We start from the raw sequence: 26764 nt of genomic DNA, 5'->3' as shown, positions 1-26764 counted from the left end.
ATGGCCGCTGGCGTCCCGGAGTCGAGCGACGTGGTCCCGCTCTCTGACTCCACACACTGACCGCGAGCTTTCTTCCGCTTCCCCTCATATCCCCTGGTCTACGTCACCAATCCCCGCCTAAAGCCACGCCCCCTCACGAACCTTCTAGATGGTTATGTAATGTAGTAACTCGGCGGGAGACGACTTCACGGGTAGCACACTCTTTTATTTGAACCAACGATATTTACATGGGTGACCAACACCCACTCAGTTACTCGGGTGACCAACACCCACTTAGTTACTCGGGTGACCAACACCCACTCAGTTACTCGGGTAGCTAACACCAGCCTAACCCTACACAGTTCTCCTGGCTACACCAACACGGGCTCTTACGCCCCGTAGCCTCTCGGAACACACCCAGCCGGGGTGTCCGTCTCGACTCTGGGTCCCACAGTCCCGACCCACATGGGCGTCGGACCACGGGTCCCACAGTCTCGCCTTCGAGCCACACAGGGCCCCGGTCCCGATAAGGACGGCGGGACTAGGGGTCTCGGGCTCTACTCCTTCAACTCCGTCTTCGATCTTCAACTGGTTAACCACCCCGAGTGCTCTCGCGCGTCACCCTTTATACCCCTCCTGCGGACGTCGCTGAGAGCACCTATCCCATTTGACCAATCACCGGGCGCTGGCTACGATCCTCTTTTCCCACCTCGTGTCAGCGCGCCTCACCACCCACGCTGCGCCGCCCGTAATCCCTCTCCCGGCGCGCGCGTCCACACCACGCCCACATCGCGTGCCCAACCCCGCACCCCGTGCCGCACCGTGATCCATCACTGTCGGCGCACGTCAACACCACCACTACAGTTACTTCCCCCGAGCCTTTTGAGCTCCGCCCCTAACCTCGGCCCATCCCTCTAATTGGGTGATGGCCCAAGCGGCGGAGCCTATCCACTGATCGGCGCTCATCGATTAAATCTCGTATTACACATAAACACAACCACCATCCACATAGAATAAAGCGGTCTCCTAGGAATTTCATGAATAAAAACAATATTTGACAGATGAACAGAGGATGCATGAAGCCAGTAGTTAAAATAATTAGTTGATAAAGGTTGAAGACGATTAAAAACTGTGAATCTTAAACAAACAGGCCTTGCAAGAAAAAAATGGAAAAAGACACATATGGGGAAAAAAACCTGTTAGCCTTTACATCAGAATGTCTGTACAAGGTGCGGTTCCACTGTGGCAATGCACACAGCCTGACCCTACCCGGTCAATCAGCCTGTGGGACAAACCATTATCAAGGCTGCTGCTACTGCTGGCTTTTGTTTGTTGAAACCTAACACAGTGCGTGACTGTAACGTGACGTCTGCACAGGTGAGCGCTGCGTTGTGGAACATTCAAGGGCGTGTCTCGGGATATTTATAACTTAACTGCAGGTGAAGTCAGTTCATTTCCCTGCTCGTCTCCGCTGTGTGAGCTGCGCACACAGCGTCGCCTGAACAGAACACATATCGTCAATTATATTCAACATCTCAAGAGATTATGAACGTAAACGCATTTTTTTTTAAATATATTTTTCCGAGTGATAGGCAGCGACTAACTTTGGGTGCATCCTCGGCTCATGGCGAGCATAGCTCCTGCTGAGAACGTGGACCGTGAGTTGACCTGCACCATCTGCCTTGATACGTTTGACTGCCCCTCCACGCTCAGCTGCGGCCACTCGTTCTGCCTCCAGTGCCTGGCGGACGCCTGGAAGGAGGCAGACTTCTATTGCTGCCCGCAGTGCCGCAAGACCTTCCCTCGACGACCCCAGCTGACCAGGAACGTGACGCTCGCCAACCTCATAGAGCAGCTGCGACTGACTGAGACCATGGCTGCTGTTTCTGCTGCTCCTGCTGGTGTTGTTTTTTGTGAAAACTGCCCAGAAGGCAAGACGCCTGCAGTGAATACCTGCCTCAAGTGCGACACATCCTTCTGCACGGATCACCTCGCGCCTCACCTGGAGAATAAAAAGTTTAATGACCACGTCTTGGTTTCACCAAATGTAAACCCTGAAGTCCGCAAGTGCAAGAGGCACAAAGAGGAGCTCAAGTTCTTCTGCAAGCAAGACCTCAGCCTCGTATGCAGGGACTGCATCATCACAGGAGACCACACGGGTCATAAGTTAATCACACTGGAGGATGAGCATCAGACACGGAAGGTGAGGCTCGCGTGGGTTTTGTGGGAGCCACTCAGGAGCGAATGAGAAAACCTGAGCTTAAAAAGTGCAACAACAACATACTCTTAGGTTTTTTTCGGTAAAGTCACGTAGGTAAAAATAAATAATAAAAATAATAGAAATATAATTATTCTTATTTTATTTTTATTATTATTTCTATTATTTTATTATTTATTTTTACCTACGTGACTTTACCGAAAAAACCTAAGAGTATGAATCCTTGCAGTCACGATAGCTTCAAATCTAGAATCAACAACAACATCTCATTAAATCAACACCATCAGGATGGGATGATTCTCTCTCCACGCTCTTTTTTCTTTCAAGCTGACTTCCTTGGATTCATTTCTGGTGGGCAGTTATAGAACGATCACTGTGGAGGGCTCCGTGTGGAGTGGGGCTGAGAGGGAGCAGCTCAGGGAGTGGAGTCTCCTCTGGTGACTTCGTCTCTTACAGAGTGGAGTCGGAGAAGAAACGCGAGCGGTGGAGGAGAAGAGGAGGAAGGCGGAGGCGTCCGTGGGACGGATGGAGGCCACTCGCAAGGTCGTGCAGGTACCACACGTGGGCTTTGTAACCCTGTGACCTCCACCCTGCGTGGAGTCTATGACTCTCTCCCTGTGAGGACAACTCCGTAGATTCAAGTGAACTTTGTTAGTGTAGTAACGCTCACGACTCGTTCACACCGGATAGTTGGAGGCACACTGGTTTATTTAACACCACACCTTGTGACATACACACTGAGGGGGTATCGGCCCCCTCACCCGTCTATCTGAGGACACACCTCTTAGCTAACCCTAGCCTGCCTCTGAGTCCTCCACTAAAGGGCTAGGGGAGGCTATCTTGGCCCGACACTGGTCAGTCGGGCCCGGTACCCAGAGTCCAGACCAGCACTGGCTCTGGCTCTGGTACCACGCCACTGGCTCGAGCCTGCGCGGTCCTGATAAGGACGGCGTACCAGGGGGAGACCAGGGCTCTATCTAGGGCGTCTTCCGTCTCCTCTTCTTAGCTAACACATCACTCCCGAGCCCCCCGATACATTCCCCTTTTATACTCCCCCTTCCATGAGGGGTGGGGCCCCGGGGGATCGTAACGTCCGAAGCGCGGACGTCGTAGAGGGCACCTGCCCGTGCACTCACGTAGCCCCGCCCACTGTGTTTGTTTACCATAGGCTGCCATGCATAACGGGCTCTCTCTAACACCCCTACATTAGTCTTGAGTCAGTGTGTAAGAACTGTGCAGGATGTTGCATATAAAGGCTATGGGTGCTTGACATATAAATGAGAAAAAATGTCACATTTATATAATAAAAGTTCAAGTCTCGTGAGACTGCACAGCATTTAGCAGGTTAACTCCAATGACTGGCAATGGTTGAGATAAAATAAAGCAGACTGGAGCAACGACTGCATTGAATTAGGAACCAAAAATTAAACGAGAGAAGATTAAGATGAAATTACAGGAAATCGGCTGTCAAATGCTAGAATAAACACAAGAGACGCGACTTCAAGAGAGTAGGGAATGCTGGAAAACACTTTTGCTCTCATGGCACGCACCCAACTCTCAACTAACATAACATAGAGTCTGACTATTTAAAACATTTAAAATTGATTTTGCACGAATCGTGATGTATTAGTGATTAACTCTTAGTGCCGTACATTTTATCGGTCAGTATAATTAGTAATTGTCTACTTTTGATATGTCTTCAAGGATAGTGCTGTGAACCTGTTTGTATTTTCGCATGCAGAAGTATCCATTGTAATGCAGGGCAACAGGTCAGCTGCTGATATTCATAATAAAAAAACGTAGAGAATATTAGTAACAAAAACAGATAAGCAGATTAAACGTCTCCATCACATATCTGCCTCTGTATAAAAATCATGACAAAAAATGTACACATGCCATCAGCCCCACGACGTGGGAGTGCATCGTTTCAAAGTATTCGGTAAAAGCAAACTCTGGACTGATTTCCACACCCAGTGTCTCGGTATCAGAGTCAGGCTTGCTTGAGGTAATATTGATGTACTGCTCTTAGTTTACAGGCAAGGACCGTTTCGCAATGATACGGGTCCTAGTTAGATGCCAAATTATATAATACCAAACACAAGCATAATAATTAGACTCGTTGCGGAGAATATAACAAAAAAATAAAATAAACAGACATTTTAATTTCCTTACACATTTGTCTCAATCTAATACATAAATTCGTAAACATCCCATCGGCTCCACAGTCTTTTGGGAGTGCATCATCTTAGCAGCATTGATTCCATAGCAGAAACGCTGGACTAGTTTATGCATCAAATAATTTTTTGTTGTCTGACAAAGATCCATATCACAGAGGGTCCTTGTCTATAGCATCTAGCAGTTCACCTTCGTTAAATCAAGCGAGCCTGACTCTGCTCATGAGACACTGCATGCCAAAACCGGTCCAGAGTTTACTCGCACTGAATGAATACAGTTATGCTCGAGTTTCAAGTAAATTTTAAGGTTGCAGAACTGCTACCGCAAATGTAAGCACTTTGACCGGGATCTCGACACCGGTCCATCGGCCGTGGGCGATTCTTGTGGCCCTCTGGGCATCAAGGGTTCACAGTCTGTGGCCAGCACAACGCATTTTCCCCGAAGCACAATTATTTTGGCCGACTGCTCAGACACGTCGGACACACCAGACCCCGGCCGTACAGGACATGCGGATGAGGTGTCTGGGCGGGGGATGTACGTATGGCTTGAGGTGTGATGGGTGGATGAACCAACAGTGACGCCCTGCCTGTATTCGCACGCACTGCCGCCATTTCTCCTCTATTTTTTCCTGAGGTCGTACCAAGTTGAGCCTCTATGGGGGGTTCATTTTCCCGTCCATACATTAGAAAAAAGGGGAGAATCTCGTAGATGCGTGTGGGGCCATTCTATATGCCGCCAGGATCCCCGGGACATGCAAGTCCCAGTCTGTCTGGGCCTCATTAACCGCTTGACAGAGCACAGATGTTATGGTCCTGTTCAAGCATTCTACCATTCCATTCGTTTGAGGATGGTATGGCGATGTTCTAAATTTTCTTGTACCAAATGCGTCACACACTTCGCGCAACAGTTTAGACGAGAAATTTCGACCCTGGTCAGTGAGAAGCTGCTCTGGGGCACTCTTGTCTAACATGTGGCCGTGTAGGAATGCATCCGCAATGGATGCAGCTGTTTAGTCCGGCAATGGCCAAGCCATTGGCCACCGAGTAAAATACTCCACCCCCACCAGGAGAAACCTGTTCTCCTTTTGTGAACATGGAAAGGGTCCCAGGATGTCTAGCGCAACCAATTCATCGATTTGGGACACTGTGATGGACTGCAACAGGGGCTGATACCTTTGCAATGGGGCTTTCGGCGCACGCACTCCGTGCCACCTGCGACGAGGTGATGAACATCGGTCGACTTTCCTGGCCAATAAAAGTCCCGTTGCAAGGTCTGATGCCCAACGTGCAGCAGCTTAGTTTCATGCACGGCTCGCGTCAGCTTACCCCCCGCAGGGAAGTGGGGACCACTAGGCAATGATGGTGTCAAACCTCATCTTATTGCATTAACAGTCCTTCATGGAGAACAACCCGCGAGACTCCCGCAGAGGCAGGAGCATAGTGGTTTGTTTCCACGCACCGCCGCAAAGCCAATAATAATCCACCTGCAGCTGCCCCCATTCTGCATGCGTGAGCCCAACTGCTGTCTCTATGTATAACCACCCTGGCTGGTTCTGCATCACTCAGTCAAGCTACGACCATTGGCAACCCAGCTGCGGGTGGTTTATACCGCCCAGCGCCCGACGCACATGCACACCGTTCTTCATGAGGCAACCGAGACAATGCATCCGCGTTACAGTGTCTTACACCTTTCCGATAGACTACCTGGAAGGATTATTCCTGCAGCATTTCTAGCCAGTGTGAGAGCTGGCCAGAAGGCTGGTCTACTCGCAGGAAGTACTGCAGAGCCGCATGGTCCATGCAGACCCCGAAGTCCCTGCCATATAAGTAAGGCTTATACTGCTGAATGAAGCAGACCATTGTCAGAAGTTCCCGGTGGGTAACACAACACCACTGCTCAGCCGGCGACAGGACGCGACTACCATATGCAATGGCCCTTTCAACCCCACCTTTCACCTCAGACAGGACAGCCCCTATACCTAGGTCACTGGCCTCCATGTCTAAAATAAAGGGGAGGGAGAAATCAGGATAAGCCAACGGAGGCGCATTGGAGAGGCGATCACGTAGCGTAACAAATGCTTCCTCCTCCTCCCCCCATTTGACCTTCTGTTCTTTAGCAGTCAAAGCATGCAAGGGTTTTGCAATGGTCGCGAACCATGGAACAAACCGTCGGTAATAGGACGCAAACCCGACAAAACTGCACACTTCACTCACATACTTGGGGGTCGGTCAATCTGGTTCGCACGCTGTTTTGTCGGGGTCCATAGCTATCCCGGAAGCGCTCACATTGTCGTCCAAATATCGTACCGAGGTTTGTAATACATTATATTTAGTGGGTTTCAATAAAAAAAAATAGCTGAATGTACCCTGGATAACACCACTCACAACAATTGCAAATGCTCCTCGACCGTGCGACCAAACACAATAACGTCATCCAAATAAATGAGGCATGAGTCCTATTGAAATCCTGCTAGAACTAGCTCCATAAGCCTCTGAAATGTGGTAGGCACTGAATGCAATCCCATGGGAATACAATTTAACTGATACAGTCCGTGAGGCGTTCGAAATGCAGTTTTTAGTTTAGATGATTCGTTCAGGGGTAATTGCCAATACCCTGACAATAAATCCAATGTCGAAAAAAAATGAGCGCCTGACAACACATCCAGAGAATCGTCCACACGCAGAAGCCGATATGCCTCTGCCACCAAGACCTTGTTTAATTTCCGAAAAAGGACGCAGAACCTTAGACTCCAATCCGATTTTTTCACCAGCATTATAGGGGCTCCCTAAGGTGCTGGTTGATGGTGAAATTATCAGCCGACAACATTTAATCCACCGCCAGTTGTACATGCTCCTTTTCTACAGGACACATACGGTATGAGTTCTGGCAAATAGGAGCTGCGTCACCCGTATCAATATGGTGCTGCAGCAGCGATATACGGCCAATGTCAAACTTACCCTTACTAAAAACGTCCGAAAATTGCAGGAGCAACGACCGCAATTTGCCCTGTTGTGCCTCAAGCAAATCCGGATTTTCGTTCCATAGTGTTTCAACCCATTTCCCATTCGACTCGGCCCTTTCTACCACCGCATCCACAATATCCATCGCCACCGAGTCAACTGCCTTGCAACACACAGCCGTCCCCACACCTACATTTAACACGTACAGAATTGGCACCTGGCTCACCTGCAGGATCGTCTGCGTGCCCAACAGCGGAATCACACGGATCGCTGTGTTGGACAGTGTAAAGAGGACTCCTGCATCGAGGTCGGCTAAATGTATTCGTTTGCGGTAATGCAATGGGACCAACATTTGCATGCCTGGCAGAATCTATACCGATTCCCTAACCAAGGCCTGGACTTTTATGTTTGTATCTGACTCACTACGAATGGAGTAAGTAAATGTTTTTTCAACAATAGCTGCCCTGACAGCATTATAATGCATTTCTGGTCCATCAAAATATTAAGAGGCAATTTGCTCACAAAGTCGGTGCTCAATAGGCAAGGAACAGCCAGTGTCTTAGAAATCAAAACAGGCCCCGACATTGCAATTTCCCCAATCATTACACATGCCTCGACCTGCCCCATGATTCTCATGCTCCCACCGTTAGGCGCCACACACGCATTCACTACCGGAATTACATAATGAGCATTTGACGGCAACATGTCATACATAATTTCCGAGATAATGGTGGCCGAGGCACCAGTGTCGATCAAAACGCGCACCTTTACCCCCTCAATGGAGCTGGCCACTGCTGATGTGTCTGCAGCAGCTGCCACCACCCAGAGAGCCAACCTTTCCATTCAATGCCCGACTTGGGCCACCCTCCTGACAACTAATGGATGTGTGTGAAAATGAAACTTGGAACACCGGATGCCCAAGATACTTGAGGTGGTGTTTCGGCCCGGGTGTCTGGTGTGTCGCGACTTGCCTGCTGTGGCTGTGTAGCGGTCATTGGTGGGAAAGTGGGTGCCGGCAATGTCGTCGTTGGTCGGGCGTCACACCGGCATCTCCACGCGATGTGTCCCGGCTGTTTGCACTGGAAGCAGATGATGGCGGGACCCCACTTTGGAGGGGTCGCCTCCTCCCTCGGCCCCCAACCTCGAGGCCATCGCGATGGCTCCCCTTGCCGCTGAGCCCAGCCTTGCACCGCCACCGCCACCTTCTTCCCCTGCTCCGGATCCTCCTTCTGTTTATATAAAAAAAATCACGTATCAAATGTCCCAAAAGTAGTAGCGCATTTATTCAAGTGTACAATTGCCGCGTCTGACATGTGCGTGCGAGCAACGTAAACATTTGGCGTAGCAGACGGAACAAAAACTGGAAAGTGTGCAAAGCAGCGGGGAAAGGCGCATCCTCGAAATGACACTGAGACTGAAAGAGGGACACGTGGATGAGAGGACATGGACAATAACGAGACATCATTCACTGTTTATGTACGAGTGTTGAAATTCTTTCGCACCTTACGTGGCCAACCGTGCTCATTGTACACCAACAGCTGCACCTCCAGTCACCAGTCCGTCAAACTCTTGAAGTTTGCGGACGACACCACCCTCATTGGGCTAATCTCTGATGGGGATGAGTCTGACTATAGGAGGGAAGCTGACAACCTGGTGACCTGGTGTAGCCAGAACAACCTGGAGCTTAATGCTCTTAAGACCGTGGAGATGGTTGTGGACTTCAGGAAGAATTCAGCCCCACTCACCCCCATCACTCTGTGCGACTCCCCAGTCACCAATGTTGATTCCTTCCGCTTCCTGGGCACTATTCTTTCCCAGGACCTCAAGTGGGAACTGAACATCAGCTCCCTTATCAAGAGAGCTCAACAGAGAATGTACTTCCTACGGCAGCTGAAGAAATTTAATCTGCCAAAGACAATGATGGTGTGCTTCTATACAGCCATCATTGAGTCCATCCTCACCTCCTCCATCACCGTCTGGTACGCTGCTGCCACTGCCAAGGACAAGAGCAGACTGCAGCGTATCATCCGCACTGCTGAGAAGGTGATTGGCTGTAATCTACCAACCCTTGAGGACCTGCACACTTTGAGGACCCTGAGGCGAGCGAGGAAGATTGCGGACGATTCCTCGCACCCTGGATACTCTCTGTTCCAGCTACTCCCCTCCGGCAGAAGGCTGCGGTCCATCAAGACCAAAACCTCACGTCATAAAAACAGTTTTTTCCCATCCGCTGTTGGCCTCCTCAACAAGGCCAAGGGCTTAAAATGACTTTTACACTTAAAATGACTGTTACACTTACTATAACATTTTATCTACATAATTACACCTTTCCATAATTACAACGTGTAATCTTATTTGTATTTTTGTATTTTAAGATTGTTTAATACAGCTAATTAACATTTTACATTTCGCATTTTATAAGGTCTACTTATTCATAATTTTAAAGATTTTAGCCCTTTAGTATTACTTATACTTTGTAACGTTAGTATAGTTAGAGTGTATACCTTTTATATAAGTTAAGATTCCTACTTGTTCAATGTGTAATGCGGGCGAAAGCGACCTCCCGGATGTGACGTCACGAGGAGGCGGAGCCAGGTGACGTGGGTGAAAGGTAGGGGGTCCTTAAGCGCGTAAACCGGAAGGGGAAGTCAGTCGGGGTGTGAATGGAAAGGTGTGGGGCCACGCGGGCGTACGAGCCGAGGGGGCACCGTCAGAAGCGGGAGCCAACCCTGGGAACAGTAGGGAGCTACTGGGAGGTGTAAAGCTACAGATAGAGATAGGCAGTGAGGCTGTGTGTGAGGAGCAGCGGGGTGGCTGCCAGGAGTCGCGGAAGCGACGAGAAGGCGAGACAGCACGAGGCCGTGAGAGCTGCAGCAGGAACAGCCAAGGGAGCTGTGTGAGAGTACAGCAGCGGAGCTGCTGTGGGGCTGCAAGAGCGACAAGAACAGCAGCGGGGCTGCTGATGTGGACTGGAGTGACATCGGAACCAGCACAGAGAGAATAAGAGAGACAGCCGTGTGGGAACGCAGTACGGACCGAATAAAGGACACTGAGCCAGAGAACGTGGTCAAGTCTTTTATTACACTGGGGTCAGAAGTGAAACGGCATGTCTAAGCAAGTAAGGAAGAAAATTCCCCCGGCGCCAGCATCGGCTTCTTCGTCCGACGACGACGAATTCCCTCCGACCACGGATTTTGCTGGGGTGGTGGAGGAGAGCCCTGCTGAGGCGAGCACGGGGACGGGCGTGGAAGATGTCGGCGCGATGGCGGGTCCGTCAACAACATCGGACGCTGAGCAAAGATGGCAACAGGTGGCAGAACAACTGGAGACACTCAAGGACGTCCTGGCGCATCTGTGTCACCTCGTTACGCCAAGGACGACGATGGAACGAGAAGGTGCTCCACGGGCCGCCACGTTGCCTGCCCTGCCGCCGCCATTGGCCACGCGGCAAGAAGACGCCATCTTGCGCGCTCCGCGGCGCCAAACCGCCATCTTGGCCACGCCGCGGGCCGACGCCATTTTGAATTTACCTCCACAACAACCATCATTGGAAGACGGCGTGAAGAGGAGTCGGAGTCGCCACCTTACTACAGTTAAGGAATTCTCTATCGGGGGCGATTGGAGCGCTTTCGCCTGCCGATTTTTGGCGGCGGTTCGTTCAGCAAGATGGACCGATGCGGAGGCCTTGGAAGTGTTGCCGACTCTGCTGGACGACGAATCTGTGCGATTTTTCCGTTCCATAACGGCCGATAAGAAGAAGACGTTATGTGGAGTTTTTGAGGAAATGGCCGACGCCTATGAGCCACCTGACGACGCGCATCGGCGATTCGCTCAACGACAACGAGCACCCGAAGAATCGCCCGTGGCGTTCAGGGGTGCGGTGTTGGAGCTGGCCATGGCAGCATATCCTGACACGCCACAGGATCTGCTCGAGCCCCTCATATTGGGAAAAATGCTGGAGCTGTCTCGGGATCTGGGGATCCCCATGCCTGTGTGTGGGCATGAGAAGCTCACGTCCCGGGCGGCAGCAAAGTGTCTGGACGCGCAGTTTAATCTCCGTCGCTGGAAGCAAGTGGCGGCATGGACGGGTGGGCCCGTCAAGGAAGGAGGCGCGATGGGGTGGGACCCCACAAGGGCGATCTATGTGCCGGATGAGCGGGGTCCACAGGAGCTGACGGCTGCCTCCTCTCCATGGCCGGGACGCGGAAGGCCGGGGCCGCGCGCTACGCCATCGGGACGGGGCCGCCGGGACGCAGGACCTGCGCTTCGGCGCAACGAGGCCGATTGCTTCCGCTGCGGTCGTAGGGGCCATTACGCCAAAGATTGCTGGGCCCGCTTCCCGGGTCCGCCGCAGCAGGAGCCCACAACACCGGACAAGCCGACCAAGGAACCTCCGAAACAGGCATGTCGGCATGCACCAGACACTCGGCAAGGCTTTACACCTCACCCACCACCTGTGTTGCGCGATCCTATTGTTGTTGTTAAAGAACGGCCATCGACGGGGCCTTGTCATTCAGTTACGCAGTGGCGCAAATTGGCACGGAGAGTTGTCGCGGCCGCTACGGGTTCGTCCACTGTACCGGGGTCCATACAAGGTGTGGACGTGCGCATTTTGGTCGACTCGGGAGCGTCTGCGACTATTATATCGGATGTCATTTTCCATCTGTTGGGCATTCCGCCGGGGGCTGTGCGTCCGGTTTATGGGTCTTGCGTCGCTGCAAACGGGGGTAGTATGGGGATTGTGGGCCAGGTGGATGCTAAGATATCTATAGGGGATGTGTCGGCTTCGGGCGTTGTGTTAATATCGAGATCTTTGGCGGTTCCTTGCTTACTAGGCACGGATTTTTTGGCTAAGATGCCCATTTTGATTAAAATCAATGAGAATTGTATTGAATTACCGGGGGGCCGTCGAATCTCGTTTCTGCCGTCGCCCTGGGGGCGACCTGCTTCAGCCGTACAGGTGCAGGCGCTGTCCGTCGCATCTGTGGACATCCCACCTGGTTCACAGATGCTTATACCCTTGCGGTATCGGAAGCCCCTGCCCGATCGGCTAGGAGCATTAGGGGTCTTGTTGTCACCATCCGCCACGATAACAACGGGATTGGCGTTAGTTGGGGCACAGACCATCGTCCGGCCGGATCAATTACCGGTTTTACAGGTGCTTAATGCGGGGGTGGAAAACATCCGTGTTCCGGCCGGTACGGTTGTGGCACATGCCACTACGGCGTTTGCGACGCACGATTGTCCGCATCGCCGAGGAGTGGTCACTGGTGTTTCCGAGCCAAGGGGTTCGGATAATCGTTGGATCGCTACCTTATGTGACGAAAATTCTTCCCTGTCCGTGGGGCAACGTGATGCGCTGCGTAAATTGTTGCTGACGTATTCGGATGTATTCAGCTCCGACGATTTGGATTTGGGACGCACATCGTTGCTTTCCCATCACATTGAGACGGGCGACGCTGCCCCTATTCGGTTAAATTCGCATCGGATGAGTCCAGCGGAGCGAGAACACGTTCGGGGGGCGGTGGAAGACATGTTGGCTGCGGACATTATATCGCCATCTAACAGCCCATGGGGCGCTCCTGTGGTCTTGGTTAAGAAAAAGGATGGCAACTTGAGATTTTGTGTCGATTTCCGGAAATTGAATAAGATATCAGTGGCAGATGCGTACCCCCTGCCGCGTATGGACGACTCCCTTGACGCATTGTCGGGGGCTAAGTTCTTTTCCACACTGGACCTCTCTTCGGGATTTTGGCAGCTTCCCCTTGACGAGTCCTCACGGGAGAAAACCGCATTCCGTACGCCGCAGGGGTTATTTCAATTCAACTGCCTCCCGATGGGATTGAATGCGGCCCCTGCTACGTTTCAAAGATTGATGGAGCTCGTTTTGACGGGGTTGCAGTGGGAGACGTGTCTTATATATTTGGACGATATTATTGTGTTCAGCCGCACATTTGAGGAACATTTAACGCGGCTGGAGACAGTGTTCACGAGGATGCGCTCTGCCAATTTGAAATTCAAACCAAAGAAATGCCACCTACTGCAACGGTCCGTACGTTATTTGGGGCACATTGTGAGTGCCGAGGGGGTGTCCACAGATCCGGAAAAGACGGCGTGTGTCCGGGATTGGCCGACTCCGGCCTCTGTGGGGGATGTTCGACGGTTTTTGGGATTTGCCTCGTATTACCGAAGATTTGTGCCGGGGTTTGCGACGATTGCGAGGCCCTTGCATCTCCTTACGGGTAAAGGACGGAAATTTGTTTGGGGAGAGCCGGAAGAGGCGGCCTTTCGGAGTCTGCGCGATCTATTGGCTACGGCCCCGACATTGGATTATCCCAATTTTGATCGCCCTTTCATTCTCGATACGGACGCGAGTGACACAGGTATTGGGGCGGTATTATCACAGTCTAAAGGGGGCGTAGAGCGCGTCGTGGCGTATGGTAGCCGAGTCTTGTCGCCTGCGGAAACACGCTACTGTGTCACTCGTAGAGAACTTTTGGCGGTTGTTTTTTTCCTACGGCAATTTCGACCGTACCTTTACGGTCGTTCTTTTATTGTGCGTACGGATCATGCGGCCTTGCAATATGCACTTAAAATGGACCAGCCATCGGGACAGTGGGCACGTTGGTTGGACACGCTGCAGGAGTTTTCCTTCCAAATTCAACATCGGAAGGGAGTGCGCCATGCGAACGCTGACGCACTTTCCAGATTACCAGGGCGCGCCCCTTGTAAATGTGCGTCGGGGACGCATAGGTGTTCGCCGATTCTCAACCCCCCTCAGCCGCTCACGTTGGCCGTCGGGAAGTCGGATACTCCGATGGAACCGGGACCGACTGATGGGGTTTTGAATCTGCCGCGGTCTGTCTGGATTCGGGAACAGATGATGGACGAGTCGTTGTTGTCCATGCGGAAGCGGTCTATGAGGGACAAGGGGAGTCCGAGTTCGGCTGTGGGACCGCGAACCGCTCTCCGAGATGGTCTGCTTATGTGGCAAGAAAGGTTCCAGGAAAGCTGGCGTGTGGTGGTACCAACGTCCTTGCGATTTGAGTTGATTAGAACTCTCCATTGTGACACACTATTGCATTTAGGGGTGCAGAAGACCTTGTTGACGTTACAACGTCATTATTTTTGGCACGGCATGGCGACAGATGTCGTAGGGCACGTGCGCGCGTGCCCTGAATGCGCCCGGCGTAAGCCGCCTAAACATCCTTACGTGCCGCCTCTCCAGTCGATTCAGGTGTCTCGAGTCAATGAATTGGTGGCACTGGACATATTGGGACCCTTCCCACCATCGGCGAGGGGAAATAAATATTTGCTGGTAGGGGTCGAGTATCTCTCCCGTTGGCCGATGGCCTGGCCGTTGCCCGATCAGTCGGCCGCGGCCATCACCGACGCCTTTTTGTTTGGGTACATTATGGACAAGGGGGCGCCGGAGAGACTCCTCACGGACCAGGGCCGAAATTTCTCTTCTAAATTATTGGCTGAAGTGTGCGCAGGCCTTGGGACTAAGAAGATACGGACATCTCCATACCATCCGCAGACGGATGGTATGGTTGAGCGGCTGAACAGGACATTGTCTGCCATGCTTTGCCATACTGTGAGTGAACAGCAATCGGATTGGGATCTGCACATCCCCGGAGTGCTTTCGGCGTACAGGATGACGCCCCATGCGGCTACAGGGTATTCGCCGTTTTACCTTATGTATGGTCGGGAAAACGTGCCTCCGGTGGATGTGCAATTGGGTACTGGAGTGAAGGGACCTCGTAAACCACTCCCTGAATACATTCAGGACACGGTTCGCCGGGTTACGGAGGCGCGGGAAAACGCCCGCGTGGCTACGGCCAAAGCCCAGGCCCGGAACGAGCGGTATGCTCGGCGGTCTGAGGGGGAGTGCCCCTGGAAGGTGGGAGACCTGGCCTGGCTCCATTGCCCGCAGGTGCGGCCGGGGACCTCTCCTAAATTGCACAAACCTTGGCATGGTCCTGTGTGCCTCATTGAGGTTCCTAATCCACAGTCGGCGCGCGTTCAGTTTGGTTCTCGCCGTTGGTTTGTTCATACGTCGCGGTTGAAACCATATGTTGCTCCCCTACGTGATGCGTCATCTCCCAATGTTGCCTTGCCGGGGTCTGTTGCTGCTGACTCTGACTCTTCCCCGCCTGCGTCCATTGATCTTGCTAGAGCGCCTGTCGTACCTGTTCCAGACAGGCCGACCGTGACACCGCGGGGGAGGAGTGGGCCTGCTCGGAGGGCGCCTGCCAAGGCTGCGGGATCTTCAAGCCCGGCGACCCTTCCGACCCCGCTGCAGGCGCATTCGCCGAATATGACCAAAACTGATTCGTCAGGGACACGAGATGTCGGTGGACTTCCAATCGCAGCAGGGGAATTACCCCCTGTCATTTCTCGTGTTCCATCGCGTCCCCGTTCTACAAGTGGGCCGCCGACCGTCCGGGACGGGCCGGCGACCCGCACTCGTTCCAAATCGCTTACGTTTCGTTGATTGTATGTTGTTATTGTTCTTGTTCTTGCCGTCGTATTTATCGCATGCTTTCGTACGTTCGTCGATGTTACTTGTGTGTTGTTCTTGTTGTTATATTGCATGCTTAGTGTCCTTTAAGGGGTAAGGTCGGTTCACCGCATTATGCTTTGGTGTTGTTCAGCCGAGGTCGGCTGGGTTTTTTCTATGGGGGAGGGTGGTGTAATGCGGGCGAAAGCGACCTCCCGGATGTGACGTCACGAGGAGGCGGAGCCAGGTGACGTGGGTGAAAGGTAGGGGGTCCTTAAGCGCGTAAACCGGAAGGGGAAGTCAGTCGGGGTGTGAATGGAAAGGTGTGGGGCCACGCGGGCGTACGAGCCGAGGGGGCACCGTCAGAAGCGGGAGCCAACCCTGGGAACAGTAGGGAGCTACTGGGAGGTGTAAAGCTACAGATAGAGATAGGCAGTGAGGCTGTGTGTGAGGAGCAGCGGGGTGGCTGCCAGGAGTCGCGGAAGCGACGAGAAGGCGAGACAGCACGAGGCCGTGAGAGCTGCAGCAGGAACAGCCAAGGGAGCTGTGTGAGAGTACAGCAGCGGAGCTGCTGTGGGGCTGCAAGAGCGACAAGAACAGCAGCGGGGCTGCTGATGTGGACTGGAGTGACATCGGAACCAGCACAGAGAGAATAAGAGAGACAGCCGTGTGGGAACGCAGTACGGACCGAATAAAGGACACTGAGCCAGAGAACGTGGTCAAGTCTTTTATTACAAATGTATGCACCGTCCCGCCATAGTGAATTCCTTGTCTGTGCAAACTTACATGGCGATTAAAACCGTTTCTGATTCTGATTCTGATTGGATGTGTGGAGGGGGGGGGCGGACAACGCACTAAACACAAAAAGCAGTTCTAAAGAAATGAGTTTTCGCTCTCCGCTGACCGGACTGTTGAGGCTTTGCCCAACACGGGCTCATCTGCCCATGCCACCACTCGAGGGGACTGGTTCATGCTTTCATGTGCCTGCAGGCACTTGGCCACCCACAGATAGGTCTGCGCCTCCTTCTCCATGATGAGCAATACGACTCCCATCTCCTGCGCCAACATCAGCATCTTATTCATGGCTAGTGAGTCCAGCGCCGTCTTGTCCAATCGCAGGTATGCCGCCTGCCCGAGTGCCATCAACGCGCTATGGTAAGCGAGGGGCATCTCAGCCTCTTCCCGCCTCCGCTGCAGGAACTTCCTCTGTCTTTTGGATGGAGTATCTCCCCATATGCCTGTTGAAGAGTGGCCGTTCTTCCTTCAGGCATGGCTCAGAACGCCGCGAGGGCATCGTCATCAAGGGCGGTCAGCAAAGCCCTCAGTGCTTCCCCCTCTGTCCAAGCTATTTCTTGATAAGCTGCCTCAAACTTACGGGTGAAAGTGGCCCAGTCACCTCCTGCTGCCATAAACTCGTTGACGGGAGTCATCCGTTGTGGACGTCCGCTGCTCTCTCTTGTGCCGAGGGAGCTGCAGCTGAATGGCGGCTGTCGATTGTGTTGTTTCCACCGTGGGAGCGATGGCGGCCGTCGATCGTACAGATCCCGCAACTCCCCCTCTCGCCGCAGCCACGCCCAACTGCAAGATGAGCTGTGCGACTGCCGCCAATAGTTGGTCCAGCCATCCCACCACCTCGCTCCACCCCTCCGTGATTTTAGTCTGCTATCGTTCGGCCCCCTCCCTCCTCATTGCCGCCACAGCTTCTTCTTCACCTGCGGGGTTGCTGACCGAGACCCTGCCTCCTTTGGCTGACTGAAGGGGGGTCTTCTCCTCTTCCTCTCCCTCGTTTCAGGTGGCTTTTATCTCCGGTTATAATGTGACACGATGATACCACCCTACTTCTGACACCAGTTGTAACGACTCCAGGAGACACTGCTCTTGTGATGATCTTTATTGAAGACACCTTCACATGACAAGCGAAGTGGCCGACTCCATCAGCAGCTTCAAGCCTCTCCTCTTGACCCATTTTATCCCCAGCGTGGCCTATCCCTTGACCTTCGGCCATGACCCTTCTCCAGAACCTTCTGGATGGCTCTCGGCCCCTGATCCGCACCTGCCCCCTTCTCTCACTTGGCCACATCCCCTATTCTCGATCCTTCTCCTAGACCCCAAAATCCTTCCCTGTCTGTCCCTTAACCTTTCATTACCCCCTGTTGCCCCTAGTCTTTTCCCATGCTAACTCCCTTGTCATTACTTCCTGTGACAGCTAATCCCCTGTACTGTGTTTACACATATTTGGTAGTTTTGTTCAAAAAGACGTTTAGGATGAAGGTATCCAGGGGGAACAAATTAGAGGTGAGTGGGCGGCCAGGTGGTATAATGGAACAAGAGGCTAGGCAGTCGATGATTTCACAGGAGTCAAAAATAGGGAGTATGGCGGCTTGGACTATATTATTACTGGCCATATGATCAATGTGGAGGACAAGATAACACCTAGATACTTAAAGTTATTGACCTGCTCAATGGGAATCCAGCGACAATGTCAAGGCAGGGAAAACTAGGTTTGAAGTTTCCAGAAAACAATGTGACTTTGTTCTTTACAGAATGGTATATGAGTTGATAGAATGCATCCCACGCCCCTTGCAGAATTCCATGGTCCAGTCCAAGGCTCGCATCTCAGGCGAGTTCACCCGCATGAGGGCGACGCTGGATGAGGACGAGAGGGCAGCTCTGGACTGCGTGGACGTGAAGGGGCGTGAGCTGCTGTCCCAGATCGAGGAGAACATCGCTCATTACCAGCGCGAGATCAGTGACCTCATGGCAGCAGCCACGCGCCTCCATGCTCTACAAGAGGAGAGGGACTCGCTAACGTTCCTGCAGGTAGAACACTCACAGAGCCAGGGCGAGTGCCCAGTTCGCGCGTTCATTACATTTATAAACGAGACACATGCGATGTAACACAAAGCACAGGATAACGCAACTTGTATCGTCAACACAACCCATAGCACATACATTCTGAAATTAAATGTATAATCAATTTCACCAACGTGGATTTGTATATTCTATGTTCACCCTGTTAAACTATAGACTCTGCTAACGCGACGCGCTGGCTGTAATTCACCCTCACAGTGCGTACTTAGTTTGAATGTTGGTTCACAATCACTGCTAATCGATATCGAGTGCTACGGACGCCTCTTCCCATGACATCGGGTACTGAGTGGCAACGGTTTGGGAGGCCACACTTTGCTGATGAAAACCATCGAGTTCACAACCAACAACACTGGGATACGCGAATGGCTGAGCGTAGCCTCATCGCGTCTACCAATCACCGTGTGATTAACGTGGCTGGAGGTGAACTGACTCGCGCCCCCTGTGTCTGACTCCTGCAGGTTCACCTGAAAGAGACAAACCGGTATGGACTCATGAAGTCACACAGATTAACACACGGGGTGACGCCTTGTGTGGGACATTGGTTGCGTGATGATGATGATGATGTGTGGTATGATCCTGTGAGTGATGGTATATGTTGATGCTGTGTGATGATGTTGTGCATGATGATGATAATATGTGGTATGATGCTGTGTGAAATGATACTAAATGATGGGACCTTTTTGCCAGTATGATAGTATGAAAAATAATAAAATAATAAAAATAAAACATAATAAAACAATTCTCACGACGTTTCGGCCACAACGCAAGCAGCCGTCCTCAGGCGAAGAATGAAAAAACGAGCCAGTTTGTAAGTGGGGGAGTTGATAGTAGAGACAATGGGACGAAGGGGTGTATCTTCTTTATGTATCTTTGGCAAGCCGTACAATCTTGGTGGCCTGGCTGCAGAAGGTTTCAACGAGAACTGTTTGGTCTGATCAATTAATGCGGTTGAAGCAGAAATGATGTTGTTGGTTTTGGAGACGAGTCTGTTGGTGGGGTCTCTTTTTATTTTTGTATAGCTGCCATCGTTGAGTAGTTCTTGAATTTTGTTGTTGTATTCTATTTTGTCCATGATGACAGTGGCATTACCTTTGTCGGCTGAGAGGATGACAATGTCATCAATTGACATTGTCATCCTCTCAGCCGACAAAGGTAATGCCACTGTCATCATGGACGAAATAGAATACAACAACAAAATTCAAGAACTACTCAACGATGGCAGCTATACAAAAATAAAAAGAGACCCCACCAACAGCCTCGTCTCCAAAACCAACAACATCATTTCTGCTTCAACCGCATTAATTGATCAGACCAAACAGTTCTCGTTGAAACCTTCTGCAGCCAGGCCACCAAGATTGTACGGCTTGCCAAAGATACATAAAGAAGATACACCCCTTCGTCCCATTGTCTCTACTATCAACTCCCCCACTTACAAACTGGCTCGTTTTTTCATTCTTCGCCTGAGGATGGCTGCTTGCGTTGTGGCCGAAACGTCGTGAGAATTGTTTTATTATGTTTTATTTTTATTATTTTATTACTTCCCTTCTACGTGACTTTACCGAAAGAACCAAGAAGATGAATCCCTGCAGTCACGAAAGCTTTAAATCGAAATTTATGAAAAATAAGAATAGGTTTTACCCTTTCTGGCAATAAAACAGTTGTTAAGATATTCAAGCGGCAATTCGACACGTACTTGTGATGAACCTGCAAACAAACATGCTCACTGGTCGCCTTTTGGCGTTCTCTGGTCTGACACTAGTGAGACTCGGCCATAAAGAAAGCCGTCTGTTCTAGGCCAATCAGTTTCAAAGGCATTGCATCATATATATTTATCTGAGAATGTTTATTTGCATTTAAACCACAAGTAGGTGTGGTTAATGCAGATTTTATTCCTTACAAAAGGTTTCTATTTGGTGTTTGAACATCAGAGCACCTAGTTTATTGCCAGAAAGGGCAAAACTTATTCTTATTTTTCATGAGATGATGCTGTGTAACACACGGGTTGTGTGAGTCACTGCTGGTTCTGGTCTCACAGGAGAGACGCTCAGAAGGGATCTCTACCCTCATCTCCCAGTGAAAAAGACATCGCCTCGATCATCACCCTGCAGGGAGCTGTGGTCAACCTGCTGGCATTCATGTGTGAGTTCCACGGACTCTTGCTACGTGTGAATCTGTTATTGTGCACATAATTGCGCTTGTACATGTATGTTGTAGAGCGGTAGTGTCGTGGTTAGTGCATTGTGCTACGAACCTGGCTTCCCGAGTGTGAATTCCGCTCAAGGCCAACACCAGTGATGGGTTATCTGAACCGGTCCTGGACCTACCGTAGGTCGACTCAGCCTCAAATGAGTACCTGGTGCGGTGTGTAAACATCACCACTGGTGGAGACAAAGGCGGCCTGACGTGGTGCTGGCCACTCACTCCCTCGTGTGCCATGCGGGCCTTCATTGACACTTACTAACAGAACTTGCCCTAAAAGTCAGTTGAGGATATACGGAGGTATCGTATCTTTGTAATAGTGTATAGATCTATATTGAACTTCTTTCACACCAACCATGCTAACCGGAGGTGCATGGGTTCATGGATGAGCGAGAGTGAGTACGGATGTCCAGTGAAGGTGGGATGGTTTGTGCACTGATATACAAACATGGTCACCAACAGACTATTCACGGCCATGGCTAACATCAGTGGTGAGTGTATTCAGAACCAATTTTGGAGCTCTCCTAGGTCCACTCAGCTTAAATTAGTACCTAGTACGTCTTGTAAAGATCGCCACTGCAGACACAAAGGCTGCCTGTAGGATTTGTACGGTTCAATTATAAAAACACCCAGGACCCCATTCAAACCCAAAGTGGCATGGTCTCAGGTAGCTGATGAAAGTTGCAAGCGAGAATTTCATCATCGCTTGTGGCTGTGGTTGGCATCGCCCCCCAATCTTCCAGATGTCGAGGGGAAATGGACGATGTTAAGGACTGTGGCTCATGCAGCTGCAATGGCTGCTTTGGGTACACGTTCAGACCGCCCCAGAGACCCTGGCTGACAGAGGAGGTGTTCAGGATGGCTGAGAAAAAGCGACAAGCCCACTCTCATCGTTTACAGCATCCCACGCCAGAGAATGAGGAGGCTTACCACAGCCTTCGCTCGGAGGTTCAGAGAGCCGTGAGGTGCTGCAAGGATGGGTGGTGGTCGCGGGTTGCTGATGAGATGGAGTCTGTCTCAATGGCCTGCGATCCCAAATCGCTCTTTAACTCCATCAAAAAAGTTACCTGCAGCACCACACCTATTACGATCATTAGGGGAAAGAACGGTGATCCAATCTCTGACCCCAGGAACAGGTTTGCAGATTTGCTGAGCATTTCTGTGAGGTCCTCGCTGAGGGAAAATCCCTCAGCCTGGAAAACATCGTAGGACAAAGTGGAGATGACCCCTTGTGAGTGGCTGGCTGAGGTGCCATCTATTGGGGAAGTACTGAAGGCGATCCAGAGTCTGAGACCAGGAAAGGTACCGGGCAGAGATGATCTCCCAAGCAAAATGCTGAGGGAGGATGGCATTTGTGCACAGACTGCCCTACATGACATCATAACAACAGTCCAGACCACTGGACGGGTTCCACAGGATTGGAAGGATGCCCTGGTGGTCCCCCTCTTTAAGAAGGGGGACCGCACAGACTGTAACAACTACAAGGGCATCTCACTCCTCAGTGTGCCGGGACAGATTCTGGCAAGGATTATTCAACATCGCCTTGCCAGGCACGCTGAGGAGAGGCTTGCGGAGCCCCAATAAGGTTTCAGGAAAGGGCGGTGCTGCACAGATGCATCAGCCAGTCATCTCAGTCAGTCGACCCGTGGCACCTGGATCTGTCCTGTGACATCCTGCCAGCGGGCTTTCGACACTTCACGTGGCCTCAACGTGCACATAGCCTGGCACAAGCGTCGGGGTGACGTCACCGCCACTTAGTGGCGATTTGCGGTTGTTGTTTTTCACAGAAACATTATGGCTGAGATTTTTAGGATTCATTATTAGTCCTTGAGGCTGCGATTTCCAGACTCAGACACAGTTAGGATTCTTAGGGTTCAGTGTTAATGCCTAAAGCTCTCAGAATCAAAGGCACCTTTAGGATTCTGTGTTAATATTCAGAGGTTTATCAGACAAACAGCCAAGGGCTTCACCCTGGTTGACCGTGTAAATCACTGCATAGGAAAAAAGGTAAATTACTATAGATCATGTATCAATATACCGATACATTAACATATACTGTAGCACACACAGATGAGTGTAAATCACTATTACAAGAGGTCTACTAACACTCCACGTGTGTACGATTGAGTGAGGATGCTGTTGCTAATTTGCGTGTGAGTCTTTGACACACACATGCTTTGCTGATATTCTTAGGATTAAGAATTATTAGTGCTTCAGGCAGCGAGATACAGACACCTTGAGGATTATTATGGTTCAGTGTTACAGCCTGAAGCTCTCAAGGCAACTTTAAGTTGTATTAGACAGCCAGACCAAGGCATAACCTGATTTGCCCGTGTAAATCACTACACAGGCAACACACAATTTAATTACAAAAGAACACGTATCAATATATACCGATACGTTTATATAGACAGAGATCCCTCGTATAGCTTTAACGGACTGTTGGGGCAAGTGCTCTTAGCTCGCACCTATGAAGGCCAGCACGGCACATGAGGGGTGGGTGACCAGCACCACGCCCGACCACCTTTGCCTCCCCAGTGGCAATGTTTACACACCGCACCAGGTACTCATTTGAGGCTCAGTCGACCTAGGGGAGACCCAGGACCGATTCCGATAATCGTCAATAATGTTGGCCGTGAGCAAGATTCAAATTGGGGTCACTGCGCTAAGCACTGTGCTACCGCTCCCCGCGACCATTAATCAATGTTTATGAATAGCACCCACACACGAGTGCACATCACTACAGTACTGCTACAGTATTACAGTGATAATTGTTTTTTTTCCCTTCTATCTGGCAACAAAACTGACACCTTTTTACAAGGAGTCATGTTTGCATAGAGCGCAATACCTGCAGTCATAATACAAACAAAAAGACATAACTCTGATAATGTGCACTGTCCTTGAAGTTGATTGGTCCACACCCGAGACAGCTTTCCTTAGAGCCTAGTCTCACATGGGTTGGACCAGATGACGCCAAAAGGCGCACAACTCAAAGACAATGCACCATCAGAGTATGAGAGCTCGGGGCAAGCATCTACACTATGAGAACTGACACCTTTGTAAAAAGGTGTCAGTTTTGTTGCCAGATAGGAGGGTAAAAAACCAATTATCACATTTTTACTGGCAAATGAGGTTCCCATAGTGTAGATGCTTGCCCCGAGCTCTCATACTCTGATGGTGCATTGTCTTTGAGTTGTGCGCCTTTTGGCGTCATCTGGTCCAACCCATGTGAGACTAGGCTCTAAGGAAAGCTGTCTCGGGTGTGGACCAATCAACTTCAAGGACAGTGCACATTATCAGAGTTATGTCTTTTTGTTTGTATTATGACTGCAGGTATTGCGGTCTATGCAAACATGACTCCTTGTAAAAAGGTGTCAGATTTGTTGCCAGATAGAATGGTAAAAAAACAATTATCATATTTTTACTGGCAAATGAGGTTCCCATAGAGTATTACAGTGGTTAATGCGCTGCGCTACGAACCTGGCGACCTGAGTTCGATTCCTGCTCACGGTAAACACCAGCGGTCGATTATCTAAACCGGTCATGGGCCTCCGCTGGGTTGACTCAGCCGGTTTTTCCTGGATGTTTCTGTTGCCGTCGTCACTTTAAGATGTTCTTTGTTCATGTTTTTTGTCTGTTGCCGTGACGCCCGAGTCAAGAGCCGCATGGCTCACAGGGCTATACCTAATAAATTAAACAGAAACTGAGTCGCTGTATCGGTGTGTAAACGTCACCACAGGGGAGACAAAGGCGGCCGGGCGTGGTGTTGGCCAACCCCACCCCCTCGTGTGCCGTGCCGGCCTCCACAGGTGCTCACCAAAAGCACTTGCTCCTACAGTCTGTTAAAGGTTACACAGGAGATCGTTGTGTTTGTTGTACACACAGAGAGAAGCTGCGGCGGTGTTGATATCCACGCTGCACACGGTGTAGGGAGGCCTGACAAAGTGTCATTACATATCATCACACCGATAGCTATACATTATGTTGTATAATGATGCTCATTATGAATTGCTCTATTGTAATGTATGTGCGTGATAGTGCACGAGTGCTGTTGTTATAGCTGTGCTGTTGTTACACGGCGACTGTGATTATCGTTACTGCAGATGGACGCTCATCAAGTCTGGACCAAAACTCGGCCCACAACAAACTCCAGATTTCCTCGGATCTCAGGACGGTGACGCGGACCGCTGTCTCCCAGGGTCGCCCTGATCACCCACACCGCTTTGATCACTGGCCACAAGCCCTGTGCTCCGAGAGCTTCTCATCGGGTCAACACTACTGGGAGGTGGACGTGGGGGGTGCGGCGGGGGGCTGTGTGGTTGGAGTCGCGTACAGGACAATCGCACGCAAAGGGAGTGGTAAAGAATGCAGCCTGGGACAGAACGACTCATCCTGGATGTTATATAAAGATAACAACAGCTGCTCAGTTTGGCATGGTGGTGTAAAGAGCGCAGTTGCGGTGAGGGATCCTCCCCGGAGAGTCGGGTGTCACCTGCACTGGGAGGCGGGGCTGCTGTCGTTTTACCGCGCTGACTCAATGGAGCTGTTGTACTCTATTCACCACTCGTTTAGTCAACCGCTCTACCCCGCACTGAGTGTGTGGGGTGATGGTGACTCAGTGAGGATTCTGGATCTGAGCCGTGCGTCCTTAGAGCACAGAGCGTGAGCAGCGCAGAGAAACGGGCACAATATTCTCAGGTTTTTTCGGTAAAGTCACGTAGGTAAAAACATTAAAATTAATGAAAGTAACAAAACAAAAATAATGTGAATTTTATTTTTGTTTTGTTTTATTTTACTTTCATTAATTTTAATGTTTTTACCTACGTGACTTTACCGAAAAAACCTGAGAATATGAATCATTGCAGTCACGAAAGCTTCAAATCTAGAATTAAACGGGCACAACGCACAGACTCATGCACACAAAGACACAGATCCACCATGAAGCCTTAACAGACTGTTGGGGCAAGTGCTGGTAAGCGAACACCTATAAAGGCCGGCACGGCACTCGTAGGGGACGATCGCCAACACTACGCCAGGCCGCCTTTGTCTCCCCAGTGGTGACGTTTACACACTGCACCAGGAACTCATTTGAGGCTGAGTCGACCTTGAGAAGAATAAGGTTGGCCTGTGTTGTGCCCAGTGTAAGAAATTAAAGAAGAAGTACCCTCTACATGGCGTGTCCCGGAAGTCGCTCATTACATGTGTGGGAGTGGGTTGGTGTGTGTATGCCTATATATGTACGTGTCTTTGTTATTGTGTCTGTGTCTTCGTGTCTGTGTCTTTGTGTCTGTGTCTGTACGTTCATTGTGTGTGTCTGGGCGTGGTTCTGGCCACCCACCCGCTCGTGTGCCAGTGCCAGCCTTCATAGTTGCAACTCGCTACTTACAGTACTTGCCCCAACAGTCTGTAAAGGCTACATGTGAGATATTTGTCTTTAGTGTATATAGGGGCATGTGTGTAGTGTGGGGTGGAGCGGTGGTGCAGTGGTTACCGCATTCGTGGGGGAGGGCGGGGGGAGCCAAGGTTCTCTCTGACCCCATCGTCCGTCATATTGCACCGCACGCCGCATGGTGCTCAACGCCGAGAGTACGGAGTTCCACTGCGGGCAGGGCATAGATAGAGAGAAGTCACTTCTAGTATTAGTAGGAGGAGGTCTTTCACCACCAATATTATTCGTAATAAAAGTTTGATTTTATTTCTATTTTAGGTATCTGTTCTCAGACTTAGACTTGGACATGCAGCCACAACCTTTGATTCATGGGATAACGCCTCCCTCTGCTGACAAAAAAGGAACTGTGTTTTGACTCTGAAGTGGGTTAAAGTAATTAAGCGCCTGATATATATCTACAGTGAAGATCT

General features: G+C 50.8%; 1 protein-coding gene across 1 annotated transcript; it reads left to right on the top strand.

The window, feature by feature from the left end:
- The first annotated feature begins 1603 nt into the window (after positions 1-1603).
- On the top strand, positions 1604-25571 carry LOC144947434 (E3 ubiquitin-protein ligase TRIM11-like). The gene is made up of 6 exons (XM_078876680.1): positions 1604-2182; positions 2654-2749; positions 18422-18655; positions 19165-19187; positions 20742-20845; positions 25009-25571. Exons 1-6 carry the CDS (start codon positions 1604-1606, stop codon positions 25569-25571), a joined length of 1599 nt encoding a protein of 532 aa, XP_078732806.1.
- Positions 25572-26764: the final 1193 nt, after the last annotated feature.

The sequence above is a fragment of the Lampetra fluviatilis genome, chromosome 45, assembly GCF_964198595.1.
Source record: "Lampetra fluviatilis chromosome 45, kcLamFluv1.1, whole genome shotgun sequence".
NCBI classification, from domain to species: domain Eukaryota; kingdom Metazoa; phylum Chordata; class Hyperoartia; order Petromyzontiformes; family Petromyzontidae; genus Lampetra; species Lampetra fluviatilis.
Note: the sequence above shows the minus strand (reverse complement) of the source record. Positions and strands in the feature narration are given on the sequence as shown.

What these genes read in the sequence shown, in the direction of transcription:
- LOC144947434 (XM_078876680.1), top strand. Translation starts at nt 1,604, where the DNA reads ATGGCGAGCATAGCTCCTGCTGAGAACGTGGACCGTGAGTTGACCTGC. An exon ending in ACTCGCTAACGTTCCTGCAG is followed by an intron (nt 18,656 to 19,164) that starts GTAGAACACTCA and finishes TGACTCCTGCAG; the next exon opens with GTTCACCTGAAAGAGACAAA. An exon ending in CAACCTGCTGGCATTCATGT is followed by an intron (nt 20,846 to 25,008) that starts GTGAGTTCCACG and finishes TCGTTACTGCAG; the next exon opens with ATGGACGCTCATCAAGTCTG.